A 26,899-nucleotide genomic window follows, 5' to 3' on the forward strand; every position below is an offset into this window, starting at 1 on the left:
TTACCTATCCCGTCACCTAGAATTAGGTTACCGGGTGGATTAGGTGGTGCGGTAGCGGTATTAGCGCTAAAAATCTGTGGGTTGGCCTCCAGATTACCGCTATTGGGGGTATTAATACCCGCAATACCACTAAAACTAGTGGGTTCACCATTTTTCAGCGTCAACAGAGATGTTAACTGTTGAATTGTGTGCTGAAGTTGATCCAATTGCGTAGTTAACGCTTTTAATTGCAGGTCTTGCGCCTGTAATTTAGCGGTTAGAACTTCATTCGGGCTGGATTCAGGGCCCCTATCCGGTGGAATTGGGCCTGGGAGGCCCGACATAGGGCTGTCTTCCATTGTAGGGTGGCCTGAATTATAGTTAAAAACTAACCTAGTCGCCTAAGGGTAAATACCCCAATCTAGGATTTTCTATAGCCGTTTGCCTTCTAACGGTTACAGGCCTATACTTGCCAAATATAGGGCTTATTGCTATTTTCAATGATCGAGTCCACTGAAAATACAGGGTTGGAATCCCTAAATCCACAATTAATGGGTGCCCTGGTATTATTTGTACCGATCCAGGTGCACTAGCGATCGAAAGTTCAATTCGCTAGGTGGGTGCAGGGTAACCTGCAGGGTAATTTGCAGCGTTCGGTTAGTGGATCACTGGGCTATTAGCGGGCGAATACAGGGGTTTTGGCCCTGACTCGTTAGCGCAAACCCTAATTAACGCACTAAAAATTTGAACCAATCGCAATAGCGATGCACAACCCATAAAAACCACACCAAAAATTTTGGGATTTGCAATCGAGCGAGCGCTGCAGTGCCTGAAAATTGGGCCTGAGTCAAACGCTAATATAGCGACCCCTCACTGTAATTACAGGGGGGATAGGTGCTAACGTAGCACCTATAACCAACAATTTGCACAAAAACAGCAATATCTTCGTCAATATACGTGCTGCGGATATGCGACAATAACCAAATTAAAGCCTGAAAACAGGGCTTTCCAATAATGCAAAGTGCGCTTTAGTGCACTAGCTAGAACCTTTCCGGGCTCATAACCTGTTAATAACAATGGTGCTAACAGGGGATATAGGGGTAAACCCTAGGTGCGGCGTGGTAAATAACCAGTGCTAAAAGCGCTGAATAATAGGTAGAAATGCACTATAATTTTGGTACTGATAAATAATTGGTTGGGGGAGATTTTGCTTTATTTCCCTTTACATACTCTCCGACATCGAAGTGGGGGTCCGCACGCCAGAAAAGGTTCCGGTGCCGCGAATGAATTTCCGAAAAACTAATTTGTATGGGTTTTTGAAAAAACACCCTCATTTGCATACAAACCATCTCTGGGTTTGCATTTAAACGTTAACTTGGTGAAATTTTCAACCCGGTACAGGGTAGCTGACTCGCAGGTGCAGGGTGGGTATTAAACCCGGTACAGGGTAGCTAACCCCACTCGCTGACCTTTAAATTGCATTCCTGCATTAACAAAGTAACGGAATTCCACCATTCCCCACTCCACTTCGGCACTAAATAAAATTGGCTATATACAAATAAAAGTGGGCTTATTACATGCAAAATAATGCATATAATTAACACTTTTTAAAATCGAATTTGCTATTAGGTCGTTATATTTTAATATTGCGTCGAATAAAATAAACGTTATTTTTTTTTTAAAAAATAATCCCTTTATCCGATAATGGTTGGCGTATTTTATTATTTTTTCTCGTACGAATTTTAATTTCTGCTGGAGTTTTTTATATAATTATCGTAATTCGCTCGTTTATTTGTCGGTTCGCGGTATTATAATTGTAATTCGGGGTTTTCCGTATACCGTGGGATTAAATCCGTAATTTGCGTAAAACGGGGTTATTTTGGTGTTTTCGTTTTCGGAATTATTATAAACGAATTATATTATAGGTAATAGCCGTACCCAATTATCTTATTTGTGGTTTATATAATATTTTAAATATTATTCCAACATCTGGTTAACTCGTTCCGTTTATCCGTTTATTTATAGGTGGAATGCTGTAAATAATTTATAATTTATTTTTAACTATTCCATTAAAAATTTCCAAAATCTTAATATAAAAAACTTGTTTTTATCCGTAATAATATTTTTTGGAAATCCGTAATTGCTAACGATTATTTGTAAAAATATATAGGCGATTTTTTCGGCGTTGCTGCTTTTTTTATATAGTAGAAAATAGGCGTATTTGGTAAATTTGTCCACTATAACCAATATATTATCGTATTTGGTTTTCGTAAATGGTTCTTTTAAAAATGGTAATTTAATAATAAAGTTTATTATAATAATTTGCCAGGTTTTGCCGGGGGCTGGTAAAGGTTGCAATAACCCGTAAAATTTATGTTAATTATATGCATTATTTTGCATGTAATAAGCCCACTTTTATTTGTATATAGCCAATTTTATTTAGTGCCGAAGTGGAGCGGGGAATGGTGGAATTCCGTTACTTTGTTAATGCAGGAATGCAATTTAAAGGTCAGCGAGTGGGGTTAGCTACCCTGTACCGGGTTTAATACCCACCCTGCACCTGCGAGTCAGCTACCCTGTACCGGGTTGAAAATTTCACCAAGTCAACGTTTAAATGCAAACCCAGAGATGGTTTGTATGCAAATGAGGGTGTTTTTTCAAAAACCCATACAAATTAGTTTTTCGGAAATTCATTCGCGGCACCGGAACCTTTTCTGGCGTGCGGACCCCCACTTCGATGTCGGAGAGTATGTAAGGGAAATAAAGCAAAATCTCCCCCAACCAATTATTTATCAGTACCAAAATTATAGTGCATTTCTACCTATTATTCAGCGCTTTTAGCACTGGTTATTTACCACGCCGCACCTAGGGTTTACCCCTATATCCCCTGTTAGCACCATTGTTATTAACAGGTTTTTTCCTCGCTGGATTTTTTTTTAAATCCTCGTTTAATTTTTATATTAAAAATTAATTGGTTGTTTTAATATAGTGGATTTGTTTTAAAAATTCCTTATTCGATTTTCCGGAGGTATCCAAATTCGTAAATTCGGGTAATTGGGTCTTTTATCGGTGCAATTTTATTAGTTATTTTGTCCCTAAAGGTATTCGGTTTCCTATTATTAGGGTTCGAATACCTCGGGGTTTTTATAGATATTATCCTGCGTCGATTTTGGAACTATTGTGGGTCGTGCAATTGTTATTATAATAAATGGTCCAATTTATTATATTATATTAATTAGGTTATATTTGGTTATAATTGGTGGTATTAAATTTTCGTAATTTTTCGGGTTTGCCCCTAAAATTAATAATAAATCCCGGGGTATTATTATATACCTCGGGACAATTTCGCGCGATATATCCTGGTTTATTACATTTGAAATATTTGCCATTTTTGGGGTTTTTGCGAGGTTGTCGATATTAAATTGCGTTTAGGTTTATAAATCCGTTATATATACCGTACGCGGTATTATATTAGCGAAACGGTTTGGGGTATTGGTATTTGCGTCCTATATTAATTTATCGCAAGGTTGGGCCCCATGCGTTGCGTTTTTCGCGTCGTTCCAATTTCCGCTCGTATAATCGGTTATCGATTTTAACCGTTAATTCCATATATTTTATTAATATATCGGGTCGTTCTTTTTTAACCAATTTATTTTTAATTTTTTTTTTAAATCCCGCATAAAAACGTATTATTAAAACCTTTTTACCCCATGGTAATTTGGCGGTAATTTGTCGAAATTTACTGGTATATTTAAATGCCGATTTGGTTTGGGTAAAACGCACCAATTTACGTTTAACCGTACGTTCTTCGTTTGGATTACCAAATATTTCCCTAAAACATTTTTCGAAATTATTATAATTGTCGAAAATACGGTTAATTTCAATTTTACGGTTTTTTTCCTTATTATAGTTCAAATAATTTCGCAGGGTTGGTTCGAACCAGGCGAGCGCGTCGCCTTTCAAAAACGAAATTGCGTAAATAACCTTATTTGCGTCGTTATCGAAATTATCCTCGTTAAAATGGAAATATGCCCGGGTTTCTGTAAAAAATCCCTGCAGGGTACCTGTGGTACCATTATATAGTAATGGTAAAAAATATTTAATATAATTTCTATTAATTCGGTTAATTTATTTAATTATTTGTTTTTGGAATTGTCGATTTTCGGTTTGGAACGTCGCGACCATTTAACGCAAGGCGTTAACGTTGGCCGGAATATTGGTAATAAAAGGGGTTTAAAAGGTGGTTTTGTTAAAAGATATTATTTCGGCGGTATTGTTTGGTATATTTTAAAACAAAATATTAAACAGGAGCAATTAAAATATTACAATTAAAATATCGGGGTAACCTGTTTTTAGGGTAAAATATAATGGGTTAAAACAATTAAACGTTTGGTTGGGTAATTGGGGTTTTTAATAATTGGGGGTAAAATTATAATTGTTTTTAAATAAATATTAAAATTAATTGGAATTTAATTGCTGCTAAACAATCCTAAAATCGAATTTATTTATATAATAATAAACGTACCTTATATAAATTATATTCCGAATATAATTTCTCCTAATTTGTTACAAATCGCAGAAATTATTTCCTTTAATTTGTTATAATCCTTTAATAATTACTGAAATCATTCTTTTGGCAATTACGTGAGGTCACGTAATTCCTTCTTATGTAATCCTTTTTTTGCCGGTCGGTGATTTCTCTGGGCGGGTGTCGTTAGGAGGGGTATGACCCCACCTGGCCTCCCTGGTACCGGCCCAACTGTCTGGTCGTAACATTGACGTTCGATACTTGCATTCTTGTCTCAAGAGAACAAACTCATTTCACATCTGAATCATTACGGATGACCCCGTCGACCTCCTGACCAAGTACATTGTTGTCACATAACAGAAAAAACAAGACCCGATTGGGTTTGGAAGGATATTTGAAAGATTATTATTTTGTCCTAAATGGTGCAGAGTAAAATCACATCATGGTCAGGGCAGCTCAAATTGCAACGCATGCTACAGTGTTCCGGATGAGACTGTACTATGCTTGCCCGCGCCAAAGCGGCAATATCTCATTCCGTCATGGCCAAAAAGGCCTCTCATTAAGAATTTCTTGTCTTAAATAATTTTTATACTATAATGCACATATCAAAGACAAAAGTCAGTCTCAAACCTTGGAGCATTACCTGCAAGGGTTTTGATACTTGATGGGTGGGGTATGGTTGTAAAATAATATTTACTTACCGTCATGTGTTCTACGCTGTATCCCTGTGGTATTTGACTTTGTTCCGGTGTGCAACCGCTCAGTTGTATAGTATGCCTGACCCCGTCTAGCTCGATTGGAAGGTCGCGACTGTAATAAGTATGGACAACAATAGGCTGGCGCTCCGGAGCATGATTGTTCCTGAAGATCACAGTGCAGTCGTAGTCATCGCGCCCATGTTTGCCCGCCATCGCCGGTATAATAGTTAGACTGGCAGCGAGAAGGAAATGAAAAATTGATCCTGGCTGCATGTTGGTTTGTGTCTTGGATCCTGGCGAAAGGGAGACTGAAAACTAAAAGGAAAGATATATTGAAGCAAAGAAGAAGTATGCAGGAAAGGTTGAGAAATGAGGGTTATGATAGGTGATTGAAAAGAGTTGGCTGCACCTTTTAGAAGTATTTGTGAATAAGAGCTTTCTAAAATTAGACCAAAAAAATTACGGGATCCAGAGGCTTGAGAGAGTTTAGCTGCTTAAAAGTAAGTCAAGAGACTCGTGATGCTCCAGGAACCCCAGCTGCCGGAACATATGCAAATACCTTAACGAGCCCTGGGTAATCATGCCCCCGGGCCCCCCAATTACTGGCTTCGTTAATGCGACCAATTCAATCCATATTTAGCGCCACAGGAGAGGCTGTGTTCTAATTTACTATGTAATGTAATCAGTTTTCACCTCGTGCTTTTTGCCAATCGATCTCATTGTTATCTATCAATTCCCTGCAGCGACTTTCGGGATAGCCGACCTTTCTTCTTCAAGGCGGCATAGAGCAGGAAAAATGCTTGCCCACTTACTGGAGAGTTCTCAAATTACTCTTTGGTTATTTTTAGTGACATGCAGTCGGTGATAATTTCGATCAGTGGCCGGCTTTTGATTGCCATCTTTATTTTGGAAATCTTTGGTCCGCCCAGTTAGACTTGGTATGTAACTCGTGGGAAAAGATTTACTCCTCGCAAAAACCGCAATGCGGTCTCACTACCCAGCAAACAACCACACCACAGCCTCATCTACGGTCCGAATATTTTTGACAAATCAGGGTTCAGTGGGGCCGGAGGTTGCAATGCTATTCTAGATCTAGCACATGCGGATCCCATGAAGGCCGCTCCTCTCCATACCACGTACACCTGCCATCTACTCCTTCCTTCTACACACTTGATCTTGTAATATTTGCAGCAGCCCAGAAAGCCATTCCCGTGAGGTTCTTGGAGAACCCGGAACTGTCGAATCCCAACAGCCAATGTGATGTGATCAGCGCTGCATTCCTCTTCAAGTGAACAAAGGCTTATCCAATGCTTTGGCCATCTAGCTGCAGAGTGCATGGTAATTATGGACGCGTCGACATATTGGATACGGGATATGCCGTTGTTTTGCCCTGGCTAGCGATATTTGATGCAAGTACTCCGCACGTCGAGAAATACAAAAGTCCCGTCGTATCTTTGCCTGATCAATGATCATGCAATTGTCCGCCATCTCCCGTCGACGAGCGGATTGCCTTGATGAAAGTGAAGTCTCCCTGAAGCGGACATGACACTCGGACAAGGTCAGAAAAGTGGGAGACCAGTAACATGTTTGAGGCATGACCGCTCGTTACTGATGTTATAACTTCAAGAGGGTCTGCAAAGTGACGACAACCTGTGCGACCTGGAAAATGTGTACCAGGCTTGGGTTATCTCTTGCTCATCAGACGGATGGTTGATGCGGGGTAAAGCTCATCAAAAACAGTATCTAAAGTACCTGAGGCAAGGTAGATAGGTAGGTGTTGTTAGGTTGGAACTTGGCACGGTACTACCGACCGGTAATTGAGCGGGGGCCGAGTCTTGGTGGCGATAACGTCGTACATTGTGAACAAGGTGGTGCAGCCTTTGCAAATTGACGCAGCCACAACCTCTGCGGCTTTGACATGATCATGACAGACAACCGTATAGGCTACACCATGCTTCCCAAAGTCGATATCGGAGACCGCACACCCAGCGTCTCCCCCCACCCAGGCCGGAGAGAGCGACTTGACCTCTCCCAAGCCATGGTCCGACATCAAATCCCACCGAGGAACCTACACAGGCGCCCTCACCTTCAACCTTGCTTCCTTCATCCTCCCCGCCCTGTACGGCACCCTGTCGAAGCTGTGGGTCGCCAATATCGATTCATCCCTGGTAGTGACAACCGACGCGTACACCTACATCGGCGTGGTCGCAGAGACGCTCAATGAAGGCCTTCCTAGAGCGGCATGGGTCATCATCGGCGATCATGCCTCTCGCACCCTGGCGCAGCGGTTCCAGCTCTCAAACACCCTCATCCTCTTCCAAGCCGTCCTGGGGCTCGTGATGAGCCTGGCGTTCGTGGGAGGCGCCAGGAACTTTGCCGACGGCTTTGTGCCCGTCGAGGTGCGCGAGGCAAGCATCACGTACGTGCGCATCGGAGCCTTTAGCGCATTCAGCTTTTCGATCGAGACGGCCGTGGCGTCGGCTACCAGGGCGCTCGACCGGCCCGACGTCCCGCTGATTATAAACTCGGCCAAGTTTGCCGTCAACATCATCCTGGACTTGCTGCTCATCTCCAAGGTCCACGTCGGCTCCCGCGAGCCCACAGTCAACATGCAAGCCGTGATCCAGCTCGCCTGCAGCATGGCATCTGCGTTTATCGGCCTAGCATATTTTCTTTGGAGGAATACGGTCCAACACCGAAAGGACAGAGAAGACGGCTTACAGGAGTGGACTACAACGAAACCCCACGCCCGCGCGCTCCTGATCTTGCTCCGTCCCGGCATCCTCACCTTTATCGAGTCGGCAATCCGCAACGCGCTTTACCTCTGGCTGGTTAGCAACATCGTGTCGATGGGGTCGACATATGCGACGGCATGGGGCGTTTTCAACACGATCCGATGGGGTCTCATCATGGTCCCCGTGCAGGCCCTCGAACAGACCTCCCTTGCGTTTGTCGGCCACGCGTGGGGTGTCTGGCGACGGGCGATTGGGGTGCAAACACGCCGTCCCAGGGCAACGAAGCAGGCCGTCTTCGAGATAATCAGGCCGGCTGCTGTCTCCCTCGCGATAGCTCTACTCATCGAGGTTCCCGTCTGTCTTTTCCTCACATTCTTCGGTGCCCGTCCTTTCGCCAGGTACCTCAGCGGGTCTGATGAGGTTGCGGACGTGACGGCGATGATGTGGCGGACCATTGACTGGTGTTATATATTTTATGCCATGTCTACCATGCTAGCGACGATCCTGTTGGCGACGCGGCCGAGATGGTATCTTTGGCAGAGCCTGGTCAGCAACTTGCTCTACGTGTTGCCTTGGGCTGTGGTATGCCAGACGGCCAATTTGTCGGTGGACATGGCATGGAAATATCACAGTTTTGTGTTTGGTGGAAGTCTTGTTTTCAGCTTTGTTGATATTTGTGTCGTGGATGGGCTTTGGGTCTGGACTTTGATGGCAGGAAGAATGAGGTTGGAAGTCTTTCGGGACTAGAAAAGGGGCCATGTCGATAACCTTTCTCATCTGCAGATGAAAGTGCCTCCTTGCTAAGCACGCATGTTAACTGCTGTCAGATTTCGACTACAGCGTAGATTTGCATCCGCGATTTGAGACGCATAGGCGTTGTGTTGGGGCACTGATCTGCTCTCATGTTGCGATGCGCGGGGCAGTCATTATCGGCCAAGGGTCAAGCTCTTCCCGTAAGAATGAGCATGGAATAACTATGGAGCAGTAACTCTGGGTACCATTCTGGGCAGGATTACTGGAAAGAAGGGGGAGATTAGGTGACGTTGGCATTGCATGTCTACAAGGCGGGCAGTATTTTGGTTGGTCGACCCCCTAAACGTTTTCCCGGCGCAAAGCATCGTGGCTTCCCACCGTTTTGTCACTGTTTCTGGCTTAATAATTGTCTTTTGTCTTCGGCTTACCACGGCCTTGTCTCAAGCTCGCTCGCGTAACCTAAAGTAGTCCTTCTGTTCTATCCCTAATCAAAAGAAGCCTTGGGACTGTTCATGTACATGTCTGCCTCGGCTTGGATACTGTCCATCCAATCCTCGCTTGAAGTCGAAGATGAGGGGCAACTAAATTCGGAGTTGGAGCCATAGATTCTTCGGCCTCGAACCGTCGCCTTTTCTTCCTTAGTTGATTGTCTGCGAATCGACTGCTTTCTCTGAGTCTGAGACAGTCGTAGCAGCCATAGCGGTCTCTGTCACTGGCAAACGTGGACCACTCGGCAGCTTGGAGAGTTTCCGAGGACAGCTTGGGGATGATGCTGTTGAAGTAGACAGATGTAAGTTTGAAGGAAATGGGAGCGATAGGATCTGAATATTTCTAAATGCTACCGCACATTGCACAATACCCTGTTAAGCATTGACCCGCTGGAGAAGACACCAGGCTTGCTAAGAGAAGAGATATTCGGACGCACTGCATCTTTCAACCAACTTATGCAGGATGATGGGAATTAAAATCAAAAACCAATGCAGAAAACAAAGGAAACAAAGCTTGGAAGAAAGTATTTGCTAAAAGGTTAAGACTGGGTAAATACTACAATACAAGCTATAATGCGCCGTTTTGCCACAAAAAGGAACCTTGGTTTATATATCTTGTTTCATTCATATCATTGGGAATAATCATAGAATGCCTGCCATACTTGAAGTCCCTCGCGGAGGAGACCCTAGTCGAGAGACTCTGGGTTATACATGAGTCGCCATCATCAGGACAGGACTCTGTAGAGTAGCTACACCTTCTAAAACATTGAGCACCTCTGGAAGCTTCAAAAACCCGATGTGGCTAAAAGTAAAACTGCCGGTGCCATGTATCAGGGTGTCATTACTGTTTTCTTGGGGGGCTGCGAATAGAGGAACCGAGGAAGTATACACAGCTCCCAATCATCGAGCATCTGGGGGATTAGACTGAAAAGCTAATCACCTAAACGTATTCATTCATCCATCCCGACATCGCTGCGAATGGAAATCCTGATCATGGAGATCCTGATAGCTGAATGATCTAACTTATTAAAACTATCCGTTATAACCAAAATGATCTCCATGGCTAAAAGTTAACACACGGCGACCACAAGACAGTCACATAAACCAACTCGACTCAGAATCAACGTTGCGCCCAGAAAACCCAAGTCGCAGCTCAAAGGCTGAAGCGTATACTGTACTGATATTGGGACTTGTAAAAAAGCCATCGCTATGGAACGTATGGTACAATCTGGACAAGTATCTGTCCCGGTGAAAAAAGCCACTAGCGGCCCCGGGCGTAGAGGCTGCCAATGGGAGCCAACCCAGCCGGATACGTACAAGGCAAAAAAAAACTCTAGCTCATCGCCTCGGCCTTCTCCTTCAACCCGCGACCCCACTCGACAAAGCCCCTCTGGATGCCGGCGGCGTTGGTCATCCACACGATCCTCGCGATGACGCCACCAAAGGTCTCCCAGGTGGCGTAGAGGGTGCCGCCCTGGCCGTCGTCGACAAACTCCTGGATCCTCTCGCAGTGCAGGCCAAACATGCAGTAGGTCCAGCCGACGCGGAAGCCCGTCCTGCCGTCGGCCAGGGCCTCGCAGGCCGTCACGTCCATCGACTGCACGCGCGGGCTCGACGTCGCCGTCTGGTCCATGACCACCGACATGTCGAACCGCGCGCCGTGGGAGAGGTAGTCGGGCCCCGTCAGCTCGGCGGGGATCCCCGCGGCATCGTCGGCGCCGGGCGCGGTGATGGCGATCTTGCGCACCCAGTTGTTCCAGCAGCCCTGCGGGGGCGCGTAGCCCGGCGCGTGGAGCACGACGCCCAGGCAGGTCTGGGGCGGCGCGGCGATGCGCACGCTGCTCGCTATGGTGCAGTAGCCGTGGTCGCCGAACTTGGGCGTGGGGAGCGGCTGGTCCAACCAACGCGTGGGCTCGGCGTCGTCTGGTGAGATGGCTGGTTGGGGGATTGTGGCGGTGGGGTTCGCCATTTCTTTTTTTTTTATTGTTATTTTATTGTGGAATCCCGCGTTCTTCAAGGCGATTTTCCGGGGCTGATACAATTGGCGATAGTTTGCTGTTGAGATCTGGAAATTTACTCACTAGCGTTTCGGTCCGTCGATGGGTGACAAGCAAGCCAAGTTGCGGTCCCTTGCAGTAGCACCGGAACAGTTGTTTAGCAGATCGTTGACGTACGCGTGGCGCCACCCCGGAGGTAACAGAAAATTCCACACCTGGACCTGAGTTTCGGTATCACGTGATCTGCTCGGGCATAGCTAGCGGCCATCTAAACTTTGATGTTGCACCGCAAGACCGACGGATCCGAGAGACCGAATCCTGAATTTGCAGCATGTCAGCATGCAAGCTGCAGAACCAGTACTGGCAATAGAGATGGCTCCGCCTATCGCAGTAGCTGATGTTGGACATGCACCAGCAGCTGTTCAATTCTGACTCGAACCCGCGCTACGCTTAGTGTTGATTTCTTATCTCGCTAGGCTCATCCAACATGGAACTGTTGGACTAGTCTACCTAGATTAGTGGATCCTGAAAAGCGTTGCCTTACTTTTGTACCCACATACATAGCCAAGGTACTCTAGAATTCAGGTAATCGGTGCATTATGCTGTTTTCGCTTCTATGGACAGACCTACACCCAAATCCACGCGGACTAAGTATTTTTCGAGATTTTTGCATGAGAGTGAAAAGTGCATCTAATACTCGAGCTTTGACGTAGTATGCATGGCTCTTAGTCACCGAACGAAGTGGACAAGTGCACATCAACATTGGAAAACCACGTTTTCATCCGATCTCAGCATGGCCTATGGTCCCGGATAAAAGAGACTCCTTTTTGTTGCCGAGATTCAGTGGTCGCCCTACCCATCAACCCATTTAGCGAAAACCAAGCAGGAATCTCCATGTGATTCTGGATCATCAAAACCCCCCAAGTTCATAGTCAGGGGTGAGTTTGCCAGAGGGATAAGACGCCATATGTATCTTTGCTTACCTATGCAGCAGCTCCGACTTCGCGGCTAGCACGTCATATTGGGCGCATGTCGTTGGAATGATAGGAAAATGGCGTGAAGGATAGGATTTTGAGGGGGCGGGGCTGATATTAAAAGACGTCGTTACATCGATCGGGTTGTGCCACCAGGTGCGAGATTGACGTGATCTTTGGTTTCGCTCCAAAAGTCCAAATGACCAACCAACCCCAACTAGAACTATGCGGAGCTGTCAGTGTCCCGCAATTCAAGCTATATTGCAGGCTACGGCAGTATAGAGCAATATTCCGTACCAGTGGATCCCAATACCCAATACATAGTACAACCATATCGAATTGAAGATGCCAACATCGACTATTACACATTTCCAGTGACAAGTTGTTATTCACAATATTTTGTCAAGAGCACCACAGACACTAGAACTAGAGCAAGGAAATCTTTGATAAATACAGAATGGGTGCAATCGACGTCCTGAGGGCCGCCGATGAGGCACCTCCGCAGCCAGTGTTGGTGCAGGCACTGCAGGAAGAGCTCGTCACGATCAACATCTCCGACACGGCAAAACCACAACTGACAGCAACTGAAACTGAAACCCAAGGCAACAAAAAGGTGGAAAGCTACCCCGAGGCAAAAATATCCCTGGTCGACAGATTCATCGACGAGCCGAGGGCGCTGAGGGTGGCAGTGATCGGGGGTGGTCTCACGGGCATCCTGGCAGGGATACTGCTACCGGCCAAGGTCCCCAACATCCAGCTCACCATCTACGAAAAGAACAAGGACTTTGGCGGCACCTGGCTCGAAAACGTCTACCCGGGCGTGCGATGCGACATACCCTCGCACGTCTACCAGGCCACCTTCTCCCCCAAGACGGACTGGTCGGACGAGTTCGCCCCGGGCGCCGAGATCAGGGACTACTGGCAGGCCCAGGCGCGCAAGTACGACGTGCACCGCTTCGCCAGGTTCGGCCGCCGGGTCGAGGACGCCTCGTGGGACGCCGCCGAGGCGGTCTGGCGCATTACCCTGCGCGACGAGGACACGGGGGAGCAGCTGGTCGAGGTGGCAGACTTTGTGCTGACGGCCACCGGCCGCTTCAACGCCTGGAAGCTGCCGGATTACCCGGGAATAGGGGACTACAAGGGGCTGCTGCGGCACGCCTCCAACTGGGATCCGTCGTTCGACCCGGCCGGGAAGAAGGTGGCCGTGATTGGCAACGGTGCAAGCGGGATCCAGCTGGTGGCGAACCTCCAAAAGACGGTGGGGAGGCTCGACCACTACGCCCGCAACAAGACCTGGATCGCCACGTCCTGGGCCGGCGACGAGCGCACCATGGAGCCGCAGCCATACCCACAGCACCTCAAAGACTCGTTTGAGCGGGACCCCGAGGCCTACCTCCAGTTCCGCAAGGCACTCGAGCAAAAGTACTGGCGGGGCTTCAGCGCCTTCTTCAGGGGCTCCGAGGCGAGCACGGAGCTGCGCGCGCAGTTCGTCGAGGTGATGCGGCGCCGCTTGGCCGCCAAGCCCGAGCTCCTCCGACACCTCATCCCGGACTTTTCGCCAAACTGCCGCCGCCTGACCCCGGGCCCGGGCTACCTCGAGGCCATCTCGTCCGACAACGTCGAGTACATCCGCACGCCGATCCGCCGCTTCACCGCGACGGGCATCGAGGACGCGGACGGCCGGCTGCGCGAGGTGGACGCCGTGGTGTGCGCCACGGGCGCCAACGTCGACCACGTGCCGGCCTTTGGCGTGCGCGCGCACGGCCGCGACCTGCGGGAGGTGTGGGGCGGCGACGGCCACGGCTTCCCCTACACGTACCTGGGCGTGGCGACGCCGGGGTTCCCGAACCTGCTCTTCGTTGGCGGGCCGCACGGGACGGGCCCGTCGGGCACGGTGCCGCACGCGGCCGAGGTGCAGCTGACGTACGCGGCCAAGGTGCTGCGCAAGGCGGCGCGGGAGGGCGTGCGGAGCATGGCGCCCACCACGCGGGCCGCCGACGACTTTGTCGAGTACAGCGACGCCCTGTTCGCCACCACGGTCCTGACCGACCGCTGCAGCTCGTGGTACAACGGCGGCAGGGCCGGCGGGCGCGTCCACGGCGTGTGGCCGGGGAGTGCGGGCCACGTCACGGCCGTGCGGAGGGAGCCGAGGTGGGAGGATTGGGAGTATGAGTATCTGGACGGCGAGGGCGGCGTCTCGGCGAATAGGTTCGCTTGGTATTTTGGAAATGGGTGGACGAAAAAGGAGGCGGACCCGGGGTCCGACATGACTTCGTACCTACGGGTGCCTGACGAGATTGATCTACGGGATTATCACGAGTCTTGGTGGAGTTTGCCATAGGCGACTTTTTTGCACAATGGAATTTCTTGTTGTCATTCTCAGACACGCCACGCGGTTACCGAGACTTGAGCTATGCGAGTAGAGTAAACATGCGTGTAAATGTTAACTGCGGTGACCATAAAAGCCAAGTCCTGCTACCGTGTTAGACACGAGCATGGTTGGTTCATGGGATTCAGGGGATGATGACAGTTTGTGATGTTATCTTCTGTTGAAGTTTCCATCTTGGAATCTCCAAGTAATTTCCCGTGCACAACTCCCGGTACATTGTTATCGTCTGCAATGCTTATCAAGCTTTCTCCAGACTTGACAAAAACAAACCCCACGTTCCGTCTTGGTTTGCACCCAACTCATCACGTCCATCATATGGCGTGCTTGACGTGGGGCTTGTCGCGATGCGAAGACGTATCAAGGTTTTGATCAAGGTTGCACTCATTTGGGGTTAGGAGTTGAAAGCTAGTATTGCCAACAGCAGCGACATCGCCATCTTGGGAAACAGGTATGGCAACAAGCGTACGCTAATGCAGTCCCTTGCAAGATAACAATAAAAGTGTATAATAGCGAGATTTCAGCCATTTGTCAGGCATATGATCTCTTTGTTGGACTAGGAATTTAGGATCATTCCCACTTGTTCGTCACCAAATCGTCAGTTGGCAGCTTGGCCACACAGCTCACAGTTTCTAGGGTCAGCTACATCCCGTAAATCGCCATGTCTCACCACGAAAGCGATCAGGAACCTCCCAAGGACCAGCAGTATCCAGGTAGGCCAGGGGTTCTTTCATCCACCCAATTGGAAAAACTTCAACAATCTAATTCTAACATTTATTTTCTTCCAAGTAAAATGGTACCGGTCAACATTTACAAACGTCACCATCCTCGGCCTTTGCAATCTAGCTGCCCCCGGTATCTGGGGAGCGATGAATTCTCTAGGAGCTGGCGGTGCTGCCCGACCAGAGCTGATCAACGCAGCCAACGCCCTCACCTTTTGCCTAATGGTGGTGTCCTGTTTATTTTCCAGCGCCATTGTTAGATTTATCGGTATCAAGGGGGCGCTTATATTCGGAACGTCAGTCAAACCACCGACGCTACTCTCGTCCTTTCCCTCTAACCGCATTTCAAACCAGACTCGGTTACGCCCCCTACGCAGCAGGCCTCTACACCAACAACCGTTACGGCAACGAATGGTTCGTGCTCCTCGGCGCCGCCCTCTGCGGTATTTCCGCCGGCGTTTTCTGGATGGCCGAAGCCGCTATCGCCATTGCGTACCCGGAGCCGTGGAACCGCGGCCGCGCCATCGGTTATTGGCTTACATACCGGCTGAGCGGCCAAATCCTCGGCGGCGCCATCAATTTAGGGCTGAACGCCGACCGCAACGGAGCTGGCCAGGTTTCTTATACGGTGTTTTTGGTCTTTATCGCTATACAGTCCGCCGGGCCGTTAATAGCATTTTTGTTGAGTCCGCCGGCCAAGGTGCAAAGAAAAGACGGGAAAAGGGTCCAACTGGCGATTACACAGAATTGGTGGGTCGAAATTAAAACCACAGCCAAGTTGTTTTTCACTCCGAAATTTCTGCTTTTGGTATTGTGGATCGGGCAGGCCGTTTTTGCTGAAGCCGTCTTTTTCACTTATATCGCTCGTAAGCTCGTTTTTGTTTTGTTTGGATTTTGGACTCGGGGGAAAGTCAAGCTAACATTGGTCCTTTAACAGTATGGTTCAGTGTCCGCTCCAGAGCGCTCGCCTCATTTCTGTCGGGAATCCTCGCTGTTACTGCTGGTAACGGTTTAGGCGTAAGTATTGTTATCACTCGTTGGCCATAATTTCAAGCTTATCAAATCACTTGCTGATATTCAATTTGAACTCCAGTATTGGCTAGATTCGACTCGATTCTCCCTCAAAGTACGATCACGCGCCTCATTTTGGGTCATTGCAATCTTCCAAGGAGCGTGGTGGACCTGGGCCACGGTAAACGTGACGAGATTCCACCGAACTCGACCGACGTACGACTGGGTAGACGACGACTTTGGCCAGGGATTTGCAGTTTTTCTGCTTCTTACAATTGGATTCCAGCTGAACTACATGTTCTTGTAAGTTGCATTGTTCTGCGACCTTCTTCCTGGCTTCGATATATGGACCAAAATGATGATCAACACTATACACGTCACCTCTGGCTACAGCTTGGACCCAAAACTGACCCTCCACTCCAACCCAAGATATTTTTTCATCCACAACCTGAGCCAAGACGAACCCGACATCATTCGCTACGCAGCCCTTTTGCGCGGCACCGAATCTGCATGGCAGGCTCTGTCGTACGGCTTGTCGTCCTTGACGATATTCGGCGAGGTTGGCGGCGTCTACATGAACTTTGGCATGTGGGCCGTCTCGATATATCCTGCTTGGCTGGTGCTCCGCCATTTTGGTGTGCACAAGTCGACGGGTGTCGAGGCTATCTCCCATTCCCCTGCAGGCGACAAGGTGGTGGACAGCTCCGTGGAGGATCATACTATCAAGGCTTTGGGAGGGCTGTAAAGAGGAGCAAGGCTTCCGGATCTGTATATAAACACGGCATGAATTACATTCGACTGAGACTGCAAAACCAAACTAGCGCATGGGGGTGCTTGAACCACTGAATTTGTCGATAATAAACCAGATTTCAAACGTGAGAATGTCATGCATCCCATTCCGTGTTGTTTTCTTTTCACTCAAGTATCCATTTTATTGTCTGTCTTATTCAGGTGATTACCTTGTTCACATTCACAACCAGCTTTCCTCCACTAATCTCACCCCTCCTCATTCGGTCTAGACCCGTGTTCACGTTATCCAAGCCGCTCTCGACATCGATAATCTCAGGTGGCACAACCAACCGTTGCTCCAAAAGCCGCTCGAGCCATGACGTCAACGCAAAACCAATGGTCCGCACCTCGTGGAAGAGCTTGATGGGGACCATATGAAAGAGAGTCGCCTCGGGAGGATCCTGCTTGGGCAGACCGGCCAGACCGACCAGGTGGGCCGAGAGCAGCGCCGAGTCCCCGGGAGTGTGTGGCGGGGAAAGAGGCTCCACAGAGCTGCTGCTGCTATACTTGGTACCACCGCCACCGTCGACGTCCGACTTGTGCCCCGGAGTGAGCGCCTGGAGCAGACTCGCCGCCGACGCTTTGTCCCTGGTGTCGATGCCGAACCGCAGGCGTCCCGCCGTGTTCCGGCGTAGGATCTCGACGGCTCTATCTGGGTCGTGGCTGTCGATAAGTAAGTCGGGGCGGAGTACCGGGTGCTGAGAGAGCCGGAGGCCGTGTTTTGCCTTGTCCACTACGACGGCCACGCGCAACCCGGCAAGCTTCGCCAGCTGCACCAGCAAGTTTGCCGACGTTGATGAGCCTGATGTTACAAGACAGTTAGCGGGCAGTTCTACAGAACATACCATGACTCTCCCAAGAAGTGAAAAAGCGTACCACCCCACACAGCCACCCAGTCCCCGGCGACTGCCCTCTCGTGGCTTTGAACTCCGTCGAGGCACTCGGCTCGGACATCCTCTGGAAGATTACGAGAGCCTTCCGCCCTCACCAGCTGGAATAGGTTTGGGCCACCGGCGACAGAACTAAAGTCGACGCCTAGCGACACGCCCAGGGCCAGCACCGCGGCGACGTATGCGACGCCTATGGTGGCACCCTGCTCCGTCGATATTCTGGACGGGATCTTGACAACATTGTAGTCCAAAGCAATGGCATACTCTTGGTATGCGGCTTTCCGCCTATCGCGATAGTCTGTCGATATAGCGATGACCTATTGTTGTGATATGGGGGTTTTTGGGTTGGTCAGTTGAGGTGTTTTTTTTTTTAAATCTACTTGCTGGATTCTTTTGACGTGTACAGTCGGGGTCGGGTGACTACTTGCCTTGTCACCTTCGCGCCATCTACTGGCCGTACCCTGAACCTTTGCAATAGACCCACTGAACTCCCTGCCTGATATGTACGGCAGTTCTGGAATGGCAAAATTAAAGTCCCTGGAGTTTGACAAGCTGTAAGTCAAGTCTATTTTTGCCAGCAAGTGGGCAGAAATGGACGACAAAGAACATGGTTTACTTACGGTGCCTTCCAATCAAGTGGATTCAAGCCAATAGTATGAACCTTGATGAGCACCTCATCATCACCTCTCAGCTCAGGAACTGGGTAGTCAGGGGTGACTGTGTAGGGCTGTCTTGGCTGGTGTAGAAGCAACACTGTCTGCAGCTCAGGCACGCAAGCCGTCTGGTCCGCCGTCTCTTCCGCATTGGATGCCAGAGCTAGCCTTCCATCCGCGCCATGGGCTTGTGGCTTTCTTTTTCCATTCTTTACGGAGAAGCGACGAATCGCAGACCAGGCACTCGATGCGGCTGCCATTTTTGTCGAGGGTGTTTGTTGAAATGATGGTACTGGATGTTTTCTTTTTTTTTTTTGCCTTTCTTGCTTTTCCCACTCAATCAGGCAACCAAGAGCAGTTACACTTTGCTATTAATCCCAAGGTGTGGATTTTGCATCCCGGGCTTGTCTTGATGACGCCATCCTGTTTGTGCTTATCGACCAATAGTGCAGTTTATTTTGAGGGGCTCGCCTTTGATTCGTTTTGTTATGTATCATTGCTACATACATACCCAGCTATCGCATTGGAATCTCGACGGGGAAACCAAGGTAGGTCCCAGCCATCGGTGCTGGACGAGGATCGCGTCGAGCTCCACGTTGTGCACACCATCGCCAGGAGAATTGCGCCATTTCCCCACTTGGGGAAACAAGATGAATTCTCCGATAAAGCTCCAAAATTATTACCGATCATCGGCCTTGGAAAACCTAACAAAATGTATATTGGATATCTAATAAAGATGACGATTGGCTTGTTACTTTTATCCTGTCATGAAAATCAGAAGAAGTCGAAGGGGCTGCTCCTATCTGGTCGGGTCAGCTCTTCTGCAGTGCGGTGCATCGACAAACCGTCAGAAACCCTAATACGTACCAAAGCTTGGAACCAGAGAGGCAAGAACAAACAAACACATAAACAAGATGTCCCTCCATAACGGCGCCGCCACACGCAAGAAGCAGCTGGTGATAAATGCATTCGTCGAAATGTGTAAGCAAATCCTCTCCGATCCAGGAGCAGCCCCCTGGCCACCATCAATCCTGAGCATTTTAGAGAATAGCAAGCAAGCAGTACCAATACTAATCGCCTATCGCCGGAATTGCGGCAAAGGTAACTCATGATAAACAGGCAGTGGTCATCAGTCCCCAGGCCTCTGGCGACACCCTGCAGACGAGTCTTGGCGCTTCAACGACGTAGACCACTGGGTCCGGCTCGCCAAACTGTTGGAGGAGGCCAAATTCCATGGCATCTTCATTGCCGATGTTCTAGGTTTGTTAATTCTGTATCTGCCGGATACCTTTTGGTGATGTATCGCTCAACATGTTCTCACTCTAGGCGGCTACGATGTCTACAAAAATTCGTTGGATCCCGCCATCATTTCTGGTGCCCAGTGGCCAGTCAATGAACCTTTGTCGGTAGTGCCGGCCATGGCAGCTGCAACAAAGAGTATTGGTTTCGGAGTCACTGCTTCCACCACATACGAGCAGCCGTTTCATTTGGCAAGGAGGCTATCGACTGTCGATCATCTGACCAAGGGCCGGTGAGTTTTTTGTCCTGGGCTTTATGGGCTAGTGCATACCAGACCTAGTGTAGATGTACTAACTGGAAAAAGAGTCGGATGGAATGTAAGCTTTCACAGACAATTTGCTCCCTGTTCTTCCCGAAAAGCTGGTAGAGATTGACCCCTCCCACCTTTGTAGATTGTAACTGGTTATCTCGACTCGGCCGCACGCAACCTCGGAAAGACAGAGCAGCCACAGGTAAGTCTGAATACCCACCTATCTAGCTACCTACCTAGGCACTCTTGTATCAGTACCACCACAGGACTGACCTCTGCTCTACAAACAACGCCATCAGCATGACGACCGATATGCCCAAGCCGAGGAGTATATGAAGGTCATGTACAAACTGTTCAACTCATCCTGGCGAGACGACGCAGTGCAGCTCAACCGCGAAAAAGGCATCTACACTGATCCCTCCCTCGTCCGGCAGATCAACCACGAGGGCAAGTTCTTCACCGTCCCGGGCCCCCACATCGTCCAGCCCAGCCCCCAGCGCACCCCCCTCCTCCTGCAGGCCGGCACATCGCGGGCCGGCAAGGAGTTTGCCGCCCAGCACGCCGAGGCCATCTTCGTGTCAGCACACTCCCCCGCAGTCCCCGCCGCGAGCATCGCCGAGATCCGCAGGTTGGCCAGGGACAAGTACGGGAGGGATCCCGACAGCATCAAGGTCTTGGCCCTGGTTACCGTGATCCTCGGCCGCACCGAGGACGAGGCCAGGGAAAAGCTGCGCGACTACAGACAATACGCGTCGTTGGAGGGTGCGCTTGCTCTGTTTTGCGGGTGGACCGGGATCAATCTGGATCAGTACGGCGACGAGGAGGAGTTGCGGCAGGTGGAGAGCAATGCGGTTCGGTGAGTTCTTTTGTTGTCCCTTGTATTTCCTTTTCGAGTCTGTCTCGGCTCCACGACAAACGCCACTGGCATACATGCTGAAACACTGTTAGGTCGACCGTCGAGGGTTATGCCAAGTTCTCGCCAGTCAACTCCAAGTGGACCAAGCACACGGTGGCAGAGCACATCAGCATTGGGGGCAATGGGCCTTTACTCGTAGGCACCGCGGCCCAGGTGGCCGACGGCCTCGAGACATGGATAAGGGAAGCCGACGTGGACGGTTTCAACTTTGTAAGTGGCCATTTCATGAGCGACGCCGGATCGATGACCACTTTTTACTGATGAAAATCTCCAGGCATACGCAGTATTTCCGCAGTCCTTCAAGGACATCATTGAGCTCTTACTTCCCGAGCTACGAAGCAGAGGTTTGTTCTGGGACGACTATGCTGTTCCTGGGGGCACATACCGGGAGAATTTCTACGGCAGGAAGGGCCAAACGTTTCCCCCTGATGAGCATGTTACGTCCAAGTATAGGTGGAGGCAAGGAGTCGATGCGACGGAGCATGTCATCCCGCAGTAGTTGGAATTGTTTTCATCAGTTTTCTCTCTCGAGAAAAAATAAGTCAAACTGCAGAGGAGATATTTTCAACCAACAAGCATATTCGCTTGGGCGATGACCAATGATTGATAAGATATGATTCTCGTTTTATGGGATTCCGCATTGCATTCCCCCACCTCTCCACATGTCGATCCTGTTGGCTGCGATGCATGAAGAAGAATATACGTAATATGACTCGACAGGAACAGGGCAAATTCTTTTATATGTGCAGCCCATTGCGGTTTATTTTTATGACCCCTGCCTTGGTGGAGGAAAGTGCATTAAAAGAATTTAATTTTCCTTCCACATTGGATCATCAAGCCACCCCAACCAGGATATATAGTCCAAATTATTATTGAGGCCAGCATCCCCCAGGAGTATTCCGATAAAATATTGTCAAAACTGGTTAATTTTAGCCACGACAGGAGGATGACAGTGTTCGCCAAGCCGCCATTGCCAGAAGTAGTCGGTTATCCGAGTCGTCGCTCCTAGGAAGCGTGTCTTTACTACCCTTTATCGTTGCTTCTCTGTTCAAAAGACCCGTCCAATCTCGTAGTTTAGGCAAAAGGCGTCCTTGACTCCTTGCGTGATTTCAACGTGAAGCTCCCATCGCTTATTGGTTTTTGCTCCTTTGTACCAGCTTCGCACTGAATTCCACTCCGCCCTTGGGGTAAAACAATTGATGATCAACAGCCCTCAAAGGCTAAACCGGATAACCATCACCAAGAATTCGACAAGATGGGCTTTACTGCTGCAAGCATCCTTTTGGTCTCTCTCGCCATAGCCTTTGTTCCTTTGCCCGCCGTTGCGGCCCGATCTTGTTGCGACTTCCGGATTAAGGACAAGCCCTGCCCAAGAAAAAAACCCCAGGCTTGCCCATCGTTGCGGTGTCGGCATATATGCTGCGCCAATGATGTGGATTGTGGCGCAAACCTGCCAAAGATGACCCATAGTTGAAAATAAGGCTACTTCTACTAGTGTAGGTACCTAGGCCATAGCCCCAGGAGAAGCCAAAAATAGCCCTTCGTTTATCTTACTGACCCAAGACATAGTTAGAGGAGAGCTACTTACTGTTGGTGCTGCTGGCTCTGGCTGCGTTGATCCGTTGGATTTAATATTTGAAGATTGTAGGGGTTTTGTTGTAACTTGCAAGGTTACTGTTGGTCCGTTACTAGCGCATTATAAACATGTCAGATGTGACATAGATAATTAAGGCAGGTAGGTAGAGAGCTGTATTGTCGACTGTATTATAGAATGGTCCATCCTTTACTAAACGTTGTACCATGAAAAGGCGCCAAGCATCCGCTATATATTTGCCCTTTTCTTTTGTCAAGGCCGTTGTAAAGTGGGCGGCATGTCACCAGCTCGCCAGGATCATTACGACGCGCTTTAGTGATGGCACTAATTTCCCGTTTACGGATGACTATGTGGCGCTCGAGGTGTTTGGGAAAAGGCCTTGCTGACCGCACCGGAGGCCCAGGTTTCTATGCTGTGCAGCAAGGTCGAGTCCTTGGAAACCTACCATTCCTTGGCAACAAATACCGGCACACTGGGTCCCTGCTAGACCCAAGGAATTAATGTCGCTCCTGCTGAAGCCAATGCCAGATGACCATCCAGGCCGAGGCGCTTGCCTAAACAATCTTCGAAGCCGGAATTCGTGGCTCCATCAGTTCCAGGGTAGGTGGAGCAACCCTGATTGCTGCTGCAAAAAGGTTCCTAACCCGTTGAGCAGTGTCACTTGATCAAATACAAAAAGATCTCGTAGAATAAAGTCCAGCGAATCGCGGCTCCTGTTGGTGTCAGGTTGGCAAGTCTTGTGCGTATCAGGTCCCCAGACCTGCCCTGAGAATCACCACTCCACCCCGTCAGGCATGCCGCTGGCAGAGACAGCCAGGCTAAGCCTTGGGTCCGCTATTCCGGATCCAAACGCTTCTCTCAGCACATCGTCCATTCTCACTCTCTCTTTCTCTCTCTTTTTCTTTTTTTCTCTTTTTTTCTCTCTCTCTCTTTTCTTCGCTTGAAAATCTTCGTTGGTCCTACCCAGTGCCTAATACATTGAGATTCTCCACTATGAACCTGGCCGTTACAAGTGCCATATAAACGCCGTAGCACTGCCCACCGAGCCTGTGTAGTAGGTCATAACAAACCAATCGTCGTTTTTCATTCATATTTCTTATTTTTTATAAAAAAATCATGCCTAAGGAACGTGAAAGCCCAACCTTGGGAAAGATTACTTTTAGGGTGTGGCTATTTTACAACAACGTTCTGTTAAATACAACCATGTGGGCCCTATTACAGGATAATATCTGCGCCGAATCTCGATACGCAAAATTTCCGGTTTGGGACGCGTCCCTAGATTTACTTCGAGCCGCAATGAATTGCACTGAACTGCACTGAACTGCGCTGAAATGCCCTAAATTGTTATTGCCCTACTTAACCCTGGTTGAAGAGACCAAGATACGAGCTGGGGTTTTTCAACGGCAGTCGCGTTATCCCTTGCAAAGCGCGTTATTCTCTTAATTAAATTTGGCCCCACTGCGAACATGCACGGGCGTTGCGTCGCCCCATCCACCCCCACCACTCACGTGCGGCTGAGTGCCTAAATTATAAAGCAACACCAACGACAATGCCTCGTTACGTTGCTGGGGGCGACCTCAGGCTAATTAGTAAGTAATCATGCGAACGCAGGCCGACACGATGCGTCGCTGGCAACCAACGATCAGTCGTGACCACACCTTGCAACGACGGTAATGTCCACTCCATTTTTGCGCCAGCCGCTGTCAGCGCCTGAGTCGCTAGCGAACCAGAATGGAGGCAGGTACAACGTTATCCGTATCCGACACCCGGCCTACCCGGCCTCAGCACCCGACCTGCTCCAGCTGAGCGCGACCGATGGCGACAATTGGAATGGACTTGACCTTGACGTTGCGAGGGCCGCATGCTCCGTCGTCACGACCGTCAGCTGGGACGAGGGAATTTTCGCTGTGCAGTCCGACGCAAGTTCGGGTAGCCTCTCCGCCGTTGAACGCCCGGCAGATGGAATCTTGCGCGGGAGCGTGTACTTCTGGTGTCGTCGCCTTTCGGACCAAGGCATTGATCCAGGTGAGCACCAGCCAACTCTTCCTAAAAGGATATCGCTAACCCTTTTGGCCTAGTAGCAGCCAGCGTAGAACAGTACCCAGTCTACGCATCCTTTCAACATTGGCGATTCCCACATTCCAATCTCCCCGAGCCATGGCGCCATGTTACATTGCCCGCACACGAGCCTCTGAACGCTATGTTAGGCGTGGGAACCGGAAAACAGGCCGCGATTAAGCGAGATGGCAGCTGCCGCATTAGCGGTGCAACAGACGCTTGCAAAACAGCGCATCTGGTACCCTATAGCGAGAAGTATTGATTCGTTTCGAATCAGATGCGGCAGTATCGTTTGCTCTACCTTCCAAAGCATTATTTCCAACCTTCCCAGCGATTGCCTGTCCCACAAGACTCTTGCTACACACCGCTAATTTCCTTATCAGATATGTCCAGAACCCCATGTCACATCTCCCAATCGATGATGAAAGCAACCTTATTTTACTGCGCAGGGATTTGCAGTTTCTGTTCGACCGCAATCGCTATGTATTCGTCCCCAAAAGACCATCGCTGCCATCGACCTCGCAATCGTCATCGCCAGCGATTGCGATTGCAATTCATATACTTCAGCCCCAACGCTCCGTCCAGCTCGTTAGCACGTACCACAACCGCTTGACCCAGCAGCCTCTTTGTGGCCTTTCCCGAGAAATGCTTTTCTCCCGGTTCGCTTGGGCATTGTTCCACGAGGAAATAATGACTTTCTTCAGCGGTGACGGAAAGGTTGTGGTGCGAACATGGGACAAGGCAGCCGGCTGCGTTAAAGAAGACACCTGTTCCGCGAATACTGTAGCCCGCATAGCCCAAATATTTGAGCCGGTGGGTACAAGAAGCCGAAGCGCCAGTCCAAGAAAAAGGGCTTTATTATCTCAAGACAGAGACTTGTGTGATCAGCCAAACTTTGGCTGGGATGATAAAGGGTCCGATGACGAGGAAAACGATTCGGGGGACGAGGAAGAAGACATGGAGCGGCGGGGTCGCGGCCGTCGGCGCTCCTGGAGCCCCACTGCAAAATTGAATGGAGTGCCAAGTTTAGCTGGTTCCTTTGTGTCGGTAGCGTCTGTCGCCTCGCATGGTACTGCGCCTGAGGAAAGCGCCCAAAATGCGTTTGTTTTGAAAGGGAGGAAGCGCAGTTGTGAGGAAGACATCGGAAATGGCCAGAAATCGGCAAAGCAAATTAGAACTAGACACTAAAAGACATTTATCCATTTACAAGTTATATGCCATAATGCTGGGTATTTTACCCTTTAACATTGAATCCCCGGAAGAAGGATGTCAAGTTTGGCGAGGCAACCATACAAAGCAATCCGGTTGGTGGAGTAGCTGACCGATCGTCAGCCCAAGACTTTCTCGGCGAAACCACTCGTCCGCCCGGAGGTTGAAATAAGCGTAAAAGTTCAAACATAGTATTTACGCATGATATCTATGTTTAGCTAAACCGAGTTATTATTTCACCTATTATCACATAATGAAACTAGGCATCGTATTTCGATCTTTGCACCAAGTATTTAACACTGAACATGATTGGTTATTACCAACGACCATTAACAAAAATATGCGCGACTCAACCAAATAAATACCATATGACTGTTACGGCCAAAGGGTTGCCTTGGTACTAAGGAGACAAGGTGTTGTTCCTACCCCTTCTAATAACACCCACCCAGAAGAAGCCACCAGTAGGGCCCTGGAATAGAAAAAGCAGAGTTTCGCAACCGCAAACAAGCGGCAAAAGAATTAGTTTCAGCAATATATACAGCATCAGATGAGAATCACAGACTGAACAAATTAAGGGAAATCACCTTTGGGATATGGTTTATATATGACACGCTCATCCCCCTGTAAAGGGAATCACTTCTAAATCTATTTAAAAGCAACCAAGCTTTAGTTAACTTTGAATTCTTGGAGATCGATTATAGCTTCAACACAGTTTGATAACCCTAGTTCAGTTCAGAAGTGGGTTCAGCCGCAACAGCTCATTGAGGCTAGGGTAGGAAATAATCTAAACTTGCGCATGGTACAGGTTTACTCCGTGCCGAGGACATCGGGGCATTCCGCGGGTGTAGCATGAGTATACCAGTTCGCAGGCAGATTGTCGGCGGTAACATCATAACAATGATCACCGACGGTAACCAGGTACTCCCTAATCGTTCTCGAATGATTGAGTCTTATACAACATGCTGCGCCG

The 26,899-nt window shown here is 49.0% G+C and overlaps 8 protein-coding genes across 8 annotated transcripts; 5 read left to right on the forward strand and 3 right to left on the reverse strand.

Annotated features, from left to right (window-relative positions):
• Window positions 1–1,086: 1,086 nt before the first annotated feature.
• On the reverse strand, window positions 1,087–1,550 carry MGG_16401 (uncharacterized protein; the record flags this gene model as incomplete). The annotated part of the gene is made up of 3 exons (XM_003710373.1): window positions 1,087–1,145; window positions 1,210–1,278; window positions 1,436–1,550. Coding segments are annotated over 3 exons (243 nt in total), but the record flags the coding sequence as incomplete, so codon positions are not given.
• Window positions 1,551–7,156: 5,606 nt separating this feature from the next.
• On the forward strand, window positions 7,157–8,687 carry MGG_05551 (uncharacterized protein; the record flags this gene model as incomplete). Its single annotated transcript, XM_003710374.1, has 2 exons — window positions 7,157–7,168; window positions 7,212–8,687. The coding sequence occupies 2 exons, from the start codon at window positions 7,157–7,159 to the stop codon at window positions 8,685–8,687; spliced, it is 1,488 nt and encodes a 495-aa protein (XP_003710422.1).
• A 1,620-nt stretch (window positions 8,688–10,307) lies between these two features.
• Window positions 10,308–11,379, reverse strand: MGG_05552 (uncharacterized protein). The gene has a single exon (XM_003710375.1). It carries the CDS (start codon window positions 11,148–11,150, stop codon window positions 10,515–10,517), a length of 636 nt encoding a protein of 211 aa, XP_003710423.1. The 5' UTR covers window positions 11,151–11,379; the 3' UTR covers window positions 10,308–10,514.
• Window positions 11,380–12,360: 981 nt separating this feature from the next.
• MGG_13110 (uncharacterized protein) lies at window positions 12,361–14,535 on the forward strand. The gene has a single exon (XM_003710376.1). The coding sequence runs from the start codon at window positions 12,610–12,612 to the stop codon at window positions 14,491–14,493; it is 1,884 nt and encodes a 627-aa protein (XP_003710424.1). The 5' UTR covers window positions 12,361–12,609; the 3' UTR covers window positions 14,494–14,535.
• Window positions 14,536–15,199: 664 nt separating this feature from the next.
• MGG_05553 (uncharacterized protein) lies at window positions 15,200–17,016 on the forward strand (the record flags this gene model as incomplete). The annotated part of the gene is made up of 6 exons (XM_003710377.1): window positions 15,200–15,251; window positions 15,328–15,556; window positions 15,615–16,126; window positions 16,198–16,277; window positions 16,354–16,574; window positions 16,665–17,016. The coding sequence occupies 6 exons, from the start codon at window positions 15,200–15,202 to the stop codon at window positions 17,014–17,016; spliced, it is 1,446 nt and encodes a 481-aa protein (XP_003710425.1).
• Window positions 17,017–17,218: 202 nt separating this feature from the next.
• Window positions 17,219–18,863, reverse strand: MGG_05554 (uncharacterized protein; the record flags this gene model as incomplete). Its single annotated transcript, XM_003710378.1, has 4 exons — window positions 17,219–17,862; window positions 17,937–18,267; window positions 18,355–18,487; window positions 18,571–18,863. The coding sequence occupies 4 exons, from the start codon at window positions 18,861–18,863 to the stop codon at window positions 17,219–17,221; spliced, it is 1,401 nt and encodes a 466-aa protein (XP_003710426.1).
• Window positions 18,864–19,481: 618 nt separating this feature from the next.
• On the forward strand, window positions 19,482–21,567 carry MGG_05555 (xenobiotic compound monooxygenase; the record flags this gene model as incomplete). The annotated part of the gene is made up of 8 exons (XM_003710379.1): window positions 19,482–19,584; window positions 19,723–19,863; window positions 19,930–20,134; window positions 20,207–20,219; window positions 20,295–20,354; window positions 20,452–21,008; window positions 21,101–21,278; window positions 21,343–21,567. Exons 1-8 carry the CDS (start codon window positions 19,518–19,520, stop codon window positions 21,565–21,567), a joined length of 1,446 nt encoding a protein of 481 aa, XP_003710427.1. The 5' UTR covers window positions 19,482–19,517.
• Window positions 21,568–24,335: 2,768 nt separating this feature from the next.
• Window positions 24,336–25,333, forward strand: MGG_16402 (uncharacterized protein; the record flags this gene model as incomplete). The annotated part of the gene is made up of 3 exons (XM_003710380.1): window positions 24,336–24,687; window positions 24,744–24,871; window positions 25,007–25,333. The coding sequence occupies 3 exons, from the start codon at window positions 24,336–24,338 to the stop codon at window positions 25,331–25,333; spliced, it is 807 nt and encodes a 268-aa protein (XP_003710428.1).
• Between the last annotated feature and the right edge of the window lie 1,566 nt (window positions 25,334–26,899).

Source organism: Pyricularia oryzae, chromosome 1, assembly GCF_000002495.2.
Source record: "Pyricularia oryzae 70-15 chromosome 1, whole genome shotgun sequence".
NCBI classification, from domain to species: Eukaryota; Fungi; Ascomycota; class Sordariomycetes; order Magnaporthales; family Pyriculariaceae; genus Pyricularia; species Pyricularia oryzae.